Source organism: Benincasa hispida, chromosome 5 (assembly GCF_027475165.1).
Source record: "Benincasa hispida cultivar pf3 chromosome 5, pf3_genome.v1.1, whole genome shotgun sequence".
Classification (NCBI taxonomy): Eukaryota; Viridiplantae; Streptophyta; class Magnoliopsida; order Cucurbitales; family Cucurbitaceae; genus Benincasa; species Benincasa hispida.
This window is the reverse complement of record NC_143482.1, coordinates 27,935,289-27,946,881: the sequence shown is the minus strand read 5'-3', so window position 1 is coordinate 27,946,881 and position 11,593 is coordinate 27,935,289. Positions and strand designations below refer to the sequence as shown.

Sequence of the window (11,593 nt, the reverse complement as noted above, 5' to 3'; positions counted from 1 at the left end):
CTTGTCTGCTCTGTTTGGGTGAGATTGAGTCCAAAAATTATCTGTTCTTTGACTGTGTGTTTGGGCGTGAAATTTGGGAGGATTTGGTACACTTGTTAGGTTCGTCTCATTGTGTTGCTGGGTGGGATGTGGAATTGAGTTGGGTGTGTTAGGTGGGATCTGGTAAGCATGAGAGGAGTAAGTTATTTAGAGTCTTCTAGTGTGCGTCAATTTACTATATTTGACAGGAGAGGAACCGTTGGTTACAAGGCGATCAGTCAAGATTGGCGTCTACTGTGTTTCAGCTTGTTGTATCTATGGTTCGTGCCCATGCTGTTTCGTAGCGGATTGATCTTCATGGACTCATCTAGTTTGTCTGTTTTCTTTGCTCTTTGTTTGGCTACTTTAACCCTGTTTGTCCAATTTCTGAGTTTCCCGAATTATGGAGTGTTTTTTTGTTTTTCTGGATGTCTTTTTTATTTGTTCGTATTGTCCTTTTTGTTGGTTATGTTTTTTTGCCACTGTGCGACTTTGTAGGTGTTCTTTTTGCGATGGTACCTTGATCCTGGGCTGTGGGGTTTCTCTTGTTGTTATATAATAACATTACCAATTCAGAAAGAAAAAAATTGATGAGGCTTTTGGTTTTTTTTTTTTTTTTTTTTTTTTTTGTAATTTATAACTATTTATACAAGATATGAGAAATATAGGTCAATCTTCAATATTAATAAAACCCCAATTTACTAATATATCTACATATATAATAACATATTTAACATATAGACGACAAATGTATACATACATTCACTAAGGCAATCCTATGAACAAATATTTTAATTCTTGGACCATATCTCATTTCAATTATTAACGTATAATATAAGAGACACGTGGAATACAAATAATATAACAATATTTGAGTATATCGTGAACCCTATTAATCTTTTGTGGTAGTGCATGCATCCCCTACTCCAACCACAGACATAAAAAAAAATCTTAAATTTTTTTTTTTTTTTTTTATAGATTACAAAACTATCCTTAAAGTATGATGGCAGTATCAAACTTATACAAATATTAAATTTGACCTTCAAACTTATAATGGTATAAATTTGAAGGTTCATTTCTTTACCATTTGGAGGTCTAATTTCTACCGTTACTGTAAGCTTAAGGATCCAATTTTAACACTTGTAGAAGTTTGGAGACTCAATTTTTACGATAAAAAGTTTGAAGGTACAATTACAATTACTATAATATTTTAGGAGTGGTTTTTGCAATTTACATGACAACTTGTAATCAAACAATTGATGGGATGTAAAAGATAGACACAACGAATGATATTTTTAAAAATAGAATATTTCCACTGAGAATTAATATGATTAAAAAATGTTTGTGGGTTGACGTATTGGCTTAGGTCATTTGTATGCTTAAAAAAGAGTCCAATGATGGGCATAGCCACCCAATCTCCAATCTCCAACTCCATCTAGAAAGAGATCAGAGAATAATTGTAAGATGGGAAGTGTGGAAGAGAGAGTAGATTTGAGTAAACATAGAGATGAAGTTGAAGTAATAGTGATTCCATGTCCTGCCCAAGGCCACATTAACCCACTCCTCCAATTTGCCAAACACCTTGCCCATCACCCACCCCTCAAATTAACCCTTCCTCTAATTTTAACCAACAATACTAATGACTCCAACCACTCCACCGTCCAATATCAACCACTCACTCCCTCGCTCACTATTCACCATATTCCTCTCTTGCCTTATCAAGGCCCCGACCCTGAGCCCCTCCATGCCCTCTGGGAGCGTCGCCAAGAGGCCATTCGCTTGCATTTGATTCATCTTCTTACTTCTATTCCAAATGTTGCTTGTGTTGTTTTTGACTCTATCTTTCCTTGGGTTCTTGACCTTCTCAAACAATTTGGAGTTTTCGGGGCTGCCTTCTTCACTCAATCTTGCGCTGTTAATGCTATCTATTATAATGTTTACAAAGGATGGCTTGATGTTCCCTTGGAAGAGCCCTTGGTCTCCTTGGATGGCCTTCCTCCTCTTCGACCATCTGACTTCCCGTCTTTCATCTCTGATCGTGTCAAATATCCTGATTATCTTAGCTTCTTAACTGGTCAATTTACACGTTTGTATGATGTTGATTGGATCTTCACCAACACTTTCGATGGCTTAGAACCAGAGGTACGTAATATGATCAATATAAAGTATGGATGTAATTAAATTTACTATTATTCATCTACTTAGACTCCATTTTTACTTCTGATTGTTTTTTTCGTGAATTTTCTTAACATGGTTTTCATCTTTCTAAATATAAATATTTGAATTATTAGTAAGTAAAAACAAGATCTTAGAAATTATAATTGACACAATTTTCGAAAACACCGATGGAAAAATAGATAGCAAACAAATATAATGTTAAGGTAGAAAGAGCGTCTTATTTATAAACTTAATTTTCAAAAATCAATAACTAAAAACAAGGTGATTATATATGGACTTGAGCTTTTAGATTGTATCAAAGGAAGAATATTATTTCCCCATAATTAATATTAATTTTAACTTGTTTAAAAAAGATTAATTTTTACCTTCTATAAACTTTTCATGTTAAAATATCAATTTATAATCGATTTAACCCTTTAACATGTGGAGTGGAAGGATTGAACTTCTGACTTTGAGATTGATAGTGCATTGTGTCAGTTGAGCTATGCTTATTTTGACGTAATCAATCATATTTTCGTCCATATTATAAAATAATTCTAAATCTTGTAACAGAAAATTTAAAAATTTGTTAATCAGGAAGTCAAGTGGATGGAAGGTCAATTTCCATTCAAGAATATTGGACCAATGGTTCCCTCAATCTACTTAGATGGACAGCTACAAAACGACAAAGATTATGGGGTTAGCATGTTTGAATCAAACAATACAGATTGTACAATGAAATGGCTTGATTCAAAAGACCCAAAATCTGTAATTTACGTGTCATTTGGGAGTGCAGCAGAATTAGAAAAAGAGCAAATGGAGGAGTTAGCATATGGCCTCAAATTAACCAACAAATTCTTCTTTTGGGTAGTCAGAGAATCTGAGATCCATAAGCTTCCACACAATTTCATCAAGGAAACTGCCGAGGAAGGGTTGGTAGTAAATTGGTGCTCTCAGCTACAAGTTTTGGCCCATCAATCAGTGGGATGTTTCATAACGCATTGCGGTTGGAACTCGACGCTCGAAGCGTTGAGCTTGGGAGTGCCGATGGTGGCGATGGCGCAGTGGTCGGACCAACCGACGAATGCCAAGTATGTGGAAGATGTGTGGAAGATTGGGAAGAGGGTGAGAATGGAGGAAAATGGAATATGTGGAAGAGAAGAGATAGAGTTTTGTGTTAATGAAGTTATGGAGGGAGGAGAAGTTAATGAAGAAATTAGAGAAAATTTGAGGAAGCGGAGGGAATTGGCAAAAGCAGCTATGGATGAAGCGGGAAGCTCCCATCAAAACATTAATTATTTTGTGGAACAACTTGTGAACAAAACAAATTAATTTGAATGATTGTGTAACTCAGAGTGCACATGGGGTGATGAGCTCAACAGACACTCTCAGTATGTTATTTATTTATTGTTCATTTAGTTTCCATAATTTTTTAAACTGCCAACCTTAGATATAAATTGATTCATTTCCTTATTGATTAATTTGAGGTTTCAATTATCATGTATAAAAATAAAAGTTCAAACATGGTCTTTTATATATATATAGACACAAGATGCAGAAAAACAAATTGAAAAAAGAAATTGCAGCGGAACTATTAATTCATTCAGCAGTATGATGAAGAAGAGATTTGGAGGGATTCAAACTTTGTTAATCTCGTACCGTATATGTCTTATATGTCAATTGAGCTATGTTAACGTTAATTATATAATATCGAAGAAAGAAGGATTTTTTTCTTACAAAATAGTAATGGCCAGCAAAAAAAAAAAAAAAAATTAGAAATCTAACCATGGTTTTTTAAAACAGAAAATATAGGGAAAAAGTTCAAATTCAATTTTTGTTTTTTTATTATTCTAATTTTATCCTCATTTATGTATTAAAAACTATATCTCGTGTACTCTATATTTTGAACATCAGCCGATTGATATACTTTAATTTTTGTACACAATATACTGAAATACTTTATTTTTGGTACTTCAATAAATTCATGTACTTTATATTCATTTATGCAACTAATGTACCATAACTTTAATTAATCATGTCATGGTAAAAATTATTTTTGTTTTTTATTTAGTTTGATATAGAGTTGTCGTCATTTGATTAGCTCGGGTTAGCTTTATGTTTTTCCGTTAACTTTCTTGTGTTTTCTAAAAAAAAAAATCTAATATATTTCAATGGTATATCTTAATAATTGAGTCAATATCAATTAATTTCTTCTATTTTCAAGATTTTGGTAAGATTTTGATGACATGTAATTTACATTTAGTTCGATATATCAAGTGTATAATATATGTATTTCATTTTTCGTATAAGAGTTGATTGATATATCATATTTAGAGGAAAAAAATTAAAGCATACTAATGATATTGTTGATATACTGAATATGTAGTATCATAATAAAAAATGATATGCTTAAAGTATAATATTTGGTATTTCAATTTTGTAACAGTACTCATTCAATTGCATTTCAAGTATATCTTTAGTATATCAATAGTATATCATCATTCGTTTAAAATATAAAACTGAGTGTTATATTGGTGTATCAACATTTGTTTAAAATACAATACTAAGTTGAGGATGATTTGATAGTACATGAAAATATGTTGTCTCGTTCATCTTAATTTGGGCATCTTCCTATGTAGTATATGTGTATTTGATGGTTTTGTAGACCTTGAGATTAATGAAAGTAGAATCAAGCATTAGTGTGAAAACTAGGCTTAAACAAACCACTAGAAACCCTAAGTCAACATCTAGGGCAAAGAAAAATCAAAATTATCATAATACCCTTGGACCAATGTTGCAACGTTTCTACTCAATGTTGCACGACGCTAAAATATAGTAGCTACCATTTGGATGACATCATGACGCTCTCACGTACGAAAAACAGGAAAGCATTGAGCCACGTGGAGATGCTGGGGATTTCCTGATAGCATCACAAACCTATTAGTAACATCGTGACACTATCAGCTAAATTATAAATACTTTCTTTCTTTTTTAAGATTAGATCAAATCTAATTTGAATGATCACTTAGGCTCTCTCCAATTGTAAAACGTCCCTTCAATGTGACTTAAGCTCCCCCTAGGTTTGAGACCGATACTTCTTAAAAGGTGTTATCTTCCTCGACTTAATTCATGCTCGTTCCATGGTTTTATTAATTTATTTCTCAATTTTTCTAGGTCTTCAACACTAAGAAGGTAGAATGGACCATAAAAATATATTCAGGGCTAAAACCTATACAAAAAGAACTCCGAAAGCATCAACCAAGAAAAAAAGGAAAAATTACTACTCTGCCCCTCAGGCGAGCACAGCAACCCTATGCTCGATGTAGTTCGATGCATTTTCCTGAATGCAACCTCAGGTTTGAGCATCGTTGCTCCAAACTTAATGTAAATGATGGTGTGTACACGTGGACAAATTTTTAAGGAGAGGCGCTGAAGTGCCTCTCAATGCTCACCTCTACACTTCGACAAGGTACTTTAGCACCACGGTGTCTATGCAATACTTATAAAAATAAGCACAATTTTCTAGGGCATTTCTCAGCTCGATTTTCCAGCCTCTATAGTGTTTTTCTATTTTTCTCCAAACTTCACTTCCCTTTTTCAATATCCCTCTATTTCTCACTTAGTTATTTCATCATATTGTATTGAGGACGAGAAGAATATGAGTGGCTAAGATATTTTCTTAACTTGGGGATAAGATTTTAGGTTAGATTTTTCTTTGAGGGCTTGTTTGTATGTTTTTTATTTTCTGTTGTAAAATCTTTTGAATTTCAATTTTATCTTCATGGAACCATCTAACAAAATTTGACACATTTTGCTAGATGATTCTTGTTTGCCTTGTTCGTTTAGTCTTTGCTTTTAACAATGATCATAGAAGCATGATTAGGGATCGAATATACGAATGTAGGCTTAATCCTTTGATTCTATAATCATAATCTAATGTAAAATCAAAAGGAAATCACATGCTAGAATCAAGCTATCTAATCTAACATACGTCATGACAATCTCCCACGATACTTAATGTAAGTTCTTACCTAGAGCGCTTCCATTCCAAATAATCTTGAAGAGTATAGTTTAATTAAGATTTTCTCTTAATTAATGTTTAGGGACATTTATTGATAAGGTAAATGGTCATGAGTTTACTAAAGAATTTCCTAATCTTTAGTGTCCTATGTCTAGAAACTAACCAAATTTGTTCCTATCCCCCAGTTGTATTTCTCTAAATAAATTTCATAAAAGCAATTGAACCCATTTTATTCCTTACAATTTATTCACGTGTATTTTATATTCTTGCTTGACTATCAAATAAACCCCTCCTCCCATTGTTACCAACAAATTTAATAGTAGACCTGAGAAAGGACAAGATTCCCTGTGGAGACAACCCTTTTCCATTTTCCTACAAGCTCATGATAGTGGTTCAAAATTTATTTGTTTTGGGTCCCGAAAGGCCTAGAAAAAATTACAATGGCCTGAGAATCTAAACAACTTTCTTAGTCAATTATTGAATTCCTTTGAAAACCTTTTTTTTAAAAAAAAAGAATAATTGTATATGATTTAATTCTTGTGGCATATGATTTGATCTTCTAGAAGTCCCTGGCTTCAATTTTTTTGCAGATATAAACAAGGAAGAGAGAAGAATCTATGAAGAAAGAAGAAGATAAAGAGTTGAGGAGATTGAACAAGTTGAGTTGGATCAAGAGGAAAACCAAGAGCATTAAGAGGACAAACAAGAGAAAGTAAAGGATCCAGAAGCCGAGATGGAGCAAGCTCCAGAAAGAATCATAAGACAGAGCTTAATATGATAACAGCCATTGTGTATAGTCTATCTTGGGACTTTCATGCCATTTGAGCTAAAACTCGGGCTTATCCACCTTGAGCCCCATGTTCGTGCTTGAATCGATGTCGTTAATTTGACTCTTACTAAAACAAAAATATTTATAAATCACCGAAACCTACATCTTATACTAACAAGTAGCATAAGCGGCAAGCACGAGGTCGATCCACAAGGAAGGCTTGTTCCATCTTTTCTTAATCTAAGTTCAACTATGAAAGTAATAAAAATGGGGTTCTGATAAAGCAAGAAACATACTTGAAAATCAAGGTATAAAAGATAATTGCAAAAAAATGTTGTTCAATCTTATTCCTAGTTCAAGTTAGACATTCAATGCAATCTCTATAATCGATTTCTACATATTAGTCATGCAAATGAATTATGCACACAACTACTCGACTCGACTAAGCTAACCTCTACAAAGGTGGATAGCTAGCGAAATCTAATCAAGAAAGCGTTCTAACTATTGGTTAAAATTGGAAAGGCATAACTCTAATCAACCTATATGCCTCTAGTTCTATTGGGTTCAATAGCGTCCATATAGAATAGAAAACATATGCATTAAGTTCAAGAATTCAATTGTGTCGATTGATTGTCAAGATAGCCATATTCAATTAATCAAATTTTTCCTTGAATCTAGCAATTTATATATTCTAGAAATAGCCATCAATACAAAATTAACCATTACCAATTAGTAGACCCTAGTTAGACATTATTATCCATGAATACATCCTAGCAACATATCCAATCAAGATTGTAGTAAAACTAAGAATCTTTGCTTAACATGCTTAATAGACAAAAATTCCTAAACATGTAAGACTCGAGCTCCCCTCAAGTTGTAAGACACCTTCTCACTTAAACTGTATCTTTCCTTCTTAGAACAAAGTCCCCTTTGCTCGAGTAGCTTAGGCTTCCCATAAGGTTGGGAATCCCCTCCCAAATGAATCACAATACTTATGCAATGAGTAACTTGTATTACATCTCTGAAAAATGCAGCTCTCTCTTCTTCCCAGAACTGTAATTCCAATTGCAATCGAATACATACAACAATAGAATACAATATTGCTCCCAACAAAATTGACCACCCTAGACAAAGGACTAAAATGCCCTTTAAATATGCACAACGAATATAGGAAGGAGCAAAACTTCTAAAACAGTCGCACACAGAAAAGAAAAAAGATCAACAAAAAATATTGTTGAAAGGAAATCCATAAAAAGAAAGTATTTTTACAGAATCAACATTTCCCAAAAAAAAAAAAAAAAAAAAACCCTTTGTCAGAAACTACTAATGCAAATACATCTCAAATAAAAACTATGACACTTAAACAAATATTGCTAACACATAATCTTTAACAATTTGAATGATTAATCAAAGAACTAATTCATAGATAAGGCGGGTTCTGGCTAGGCTGGGGTATCTACGTTGATGGAAACGTCGCACTCCTACCTGGAAACCTACCTGGAAAGGTGAATTATATAGGTTTGTTATATAGATGCAAGTTTGATCGAAGTCTATTAAAGTGTTTAATTAGACTTCAATCAAAATTTTTTAATCATCAAAGACAAGTGTTATTTTTTAGCAAATTAAACAAACACTTAGATAAAATCAATAGTCGAATTTTTCCTAAGTTAACCCTAGGTAAATCACTCAGTGGAAGGAAATGGGGTATATGATACTTCATTTTATCTTCTATACGTTTCTCCCTGTAAATTCGCACTATGATATCTACACTCGACCTCAAGGCACCATGGGTATCCTCCTACGGATGGCATTTAGGTAGGTCAATAACAAGGTGAATGGAGAGAGTGTTTATAGTAAGTGGGAGTGGGGCATATGACAGCACATCCCTCAGTCTCTCTCATTAGGTTAAATAAAGTTTCATGCATCGCCTCATGGCATCGTGGGTGTCCCCTTAAAGAATGGCATGTAGGATTGTATCAACAGTAGCTGAAGCACAAGGATCGTCTAAGCATTCAAATTCACTAATTTTGGCATAATATAAAGCATGCTTCTGCAGGAAAAATGGGCTTCAAGACATACCTCTTGTAGAACTTCTTCAAAGCTTCTTCTCCAGCTGCAATCTTCTTTATATCTTGTTGTAGGCCACCTCAAGATCTTCCCCACTATTCTCTTGGTGCTTTAGATTGAGTTATGGGACTCAAAACAAGCTTGAATCAAGAGATGAAGGAGAAAAGCTCACTACTGCAACCTTGTTGAAGAACCTTTTTTCAAACCAGTTTTTCTCTCAAAACTCTTTTGATTGCATGCCCGATTTTCTCCAATCTCTTCATTATATTGTATATCAACATGCAAAGAGAAGAGCTGCATGAGTTGCAGCTCATGCTTGGGGAAGACAAGGAAAATAATGCTTCATGTGTGAGTTAATTAGGTGATGGATAATGGGAAAATCCATTATTCCATTTTGTGTTTTTGTTTTCCAATTTTTCCAATTTTATCTAAAAATCAAAATTTGATTTTATAAATCTATTTTGATTTTAAAAATGAAAGTTTAATTAATTTCATAAATTATTTATTAAATAAAACTTAACTAATTTAATATCAAATATTAAATTAATTTTAACACATATCCATCTTTATATATTTAAATCATATTTAAATATATAAATTCTCCTATTTCGTTTAATTTTAAAATTAAACATATAATTGTATCTCATATAATTACTAATTCCCTTAGTTCTAATTTGAGCATTTTAAATTAACTTATCACACTATTCTAGAGCTAGTCCGTTACGAGCTAGTAGGGGGACCTCTCGGACCTACAGATCATGGGTTCCAACGATCCGAGATTAATTGGCTAAACTCATTAGACCAAATTAAACCTCATTCGTTAACTAATGGGTCATTCTACTAAAGCCCATAGTTGCACTCCCCTCACTGTAGATATATTATGCCCACATGATTTAACCATAATCAGCAAGTCGACCCTTCACAGATTGTTCGTAATAACGGCTGGGTCAAATATCTGTTTTACCCCCCGAGATTACGTCTTATTCCTCAAGTCCCTACTGATCCTCTAATGAACAATTGGTTTGTGATCTAGTCAACAAATCAAACTCTCTCAGCCCAATGAGAGGGTGGGGCCCTTTGTTCAAGACATGTATTCAATACTTGAGAGAATAACCTTTCTTCTATCTCTAAATCGGGTAGGCATGAACTCCATCTTGCACCCTATGTCCCCAGCTATCTATCCGATCTTACCCCTGAAATGGGAGTCTTATTGAGTCGGCGCTGTTGAGCCAACCCTCAAAACTATGCAAATCTAAAAGCAATCCCGAATAAACAGGAGTTCATAGTTAGCTTAGGATTAAGATCAAGTTACCTAGGTCATCTAGGTAAAATAGTCAGTCTTGAACAGTATATAGCGTTATAAAGTAAGAGTGACTTATTTCTTGGTCCTGATCTTATGCATACTCATTGCATAGGATGCCCCTACTCCTCAGGTCATAACATGTACGAATTAGGATCACATCGTATGTAGCACTTTACAACTCTTTATAACAACTACAGAGTAGGTTGCATCCAATGGTGTTACCAGAATAAGGTACCCAACCTCATTCATGTACCATAGATCATTTTGACTATTTACTCGAACCTGATTCACTCTTATGTCTCCACATAAAGTTCAAGTACTCATACAATAGCCATGGGTCTTAGTTTATTGGATTTATACTTTCATACAATTTATGAGATCAATAACAAGTATATTGATAATAGAAATTTTTTATCATTTTACAAACTGCGAGTTTTAGGACATAAAACCCAACATGGCAGTATTGCATGACGCTTTATTCAATCTCCAGAAATGGATAGGGTTGCTTTAGTTTCATATCCAAATCAGTTTTTCCCTATGGTTGGCTCATTGGGGCGGAACTCTAGAACCTAAAATGAGGGGTTACACTAACAAGAATTGTTAAGGATGTTAACAAATTCTAAACCGAACAATGGTGAGTGTTAGTTGTAGTGACAAGGTATTGTTTCTGTCTAATGGTTGAGAATGTCTCATTTTAGTGAAGCGGCACTTGATCACCCTAGGGTGACTTTTGTCTTTCCTCACTCAAACATCATTGCAAAATAGATGTAACTTAGGGTACACTAGACTATTTTGCTAAAAATGTGATTGGTTTTCTTGAGTGGTTTAATGTAAGTAGACTAAATGTAAATAGTTTGTTCTTTTTTCAGCAATTACTTGAATATGGCTACCGCTACTTTAAATTTACTCGTCGCGAATGAAAAGAATTATACTAGTTAGAAAAATACAATGAACACCATACTGAACATCGATGATCTTCGTTTTGTCCTGATGAAAGATTTTCCTCCCATTCCAGCTCTCAATGCTCTTCGAAACGTTTGGGAAGCTTACGAGCATTGAACAAGGGCAAATGACAAAGCCTGGGCGTATATCTTGGCTAGTCTTAATGAAGTATTGGCCGAGAAGCATGAGCCCATGCTCACAACTCATGAGATCATGGAGTCCTTGGGGGGAATGTTCGAACAACCATCTGCACAACCTAGACATGACGCTCCGAAACACATCTTCAATGGCCATATGCAAGAAATGGCATCTGTTC

The 11,593-nt window shown here is 34.0% G+C and overlaps 1 protein-coding gene across 1 annotated transcript; it reads left to right on the top strand.

The window, feature by feature from the left end:
- Positions 1 to 1,411: 1,411 nt before the first annotated feature.
- Positions 1,412 to 3,656, top strand: LOC120078502 (mogroside I-E synthase-like). The gene is made up of 2 exons (XM_039032773.2): positions 1,412 to 2,160; positions 2,773 to 3,656. Exons 1-2 carry the CDS (start codon positions 1,483 to 1,485, stop codon positions 3,505 to 3,507), a joined length of 1,413 nt encoding a protein of 470 aa, XP_038888701.2. The 5' UTR covers positions 1,412 to 1,482; the 3' UTR covers positions 3,508 to 3,656.
- Positions 3,657 to 11,593: the final 7,937 nt, after the last annotated feature.

Coding starts and splice junctions, on each gene's coding strand:
- LOC120078502 (XM_039032773.2), top strand. CDS start 1,483: ATGGGAAGTGTGGAAGAGAGAGTAGATTTGAGTAAACATAGAGATGAA. Junction 2,161..2,772: donor TCGATGGCTTAGAACCAGAG/GTACGTAATATG, acceptor TTTGTTAATCAG/GAAGTCAAGTGGATGGAAGG.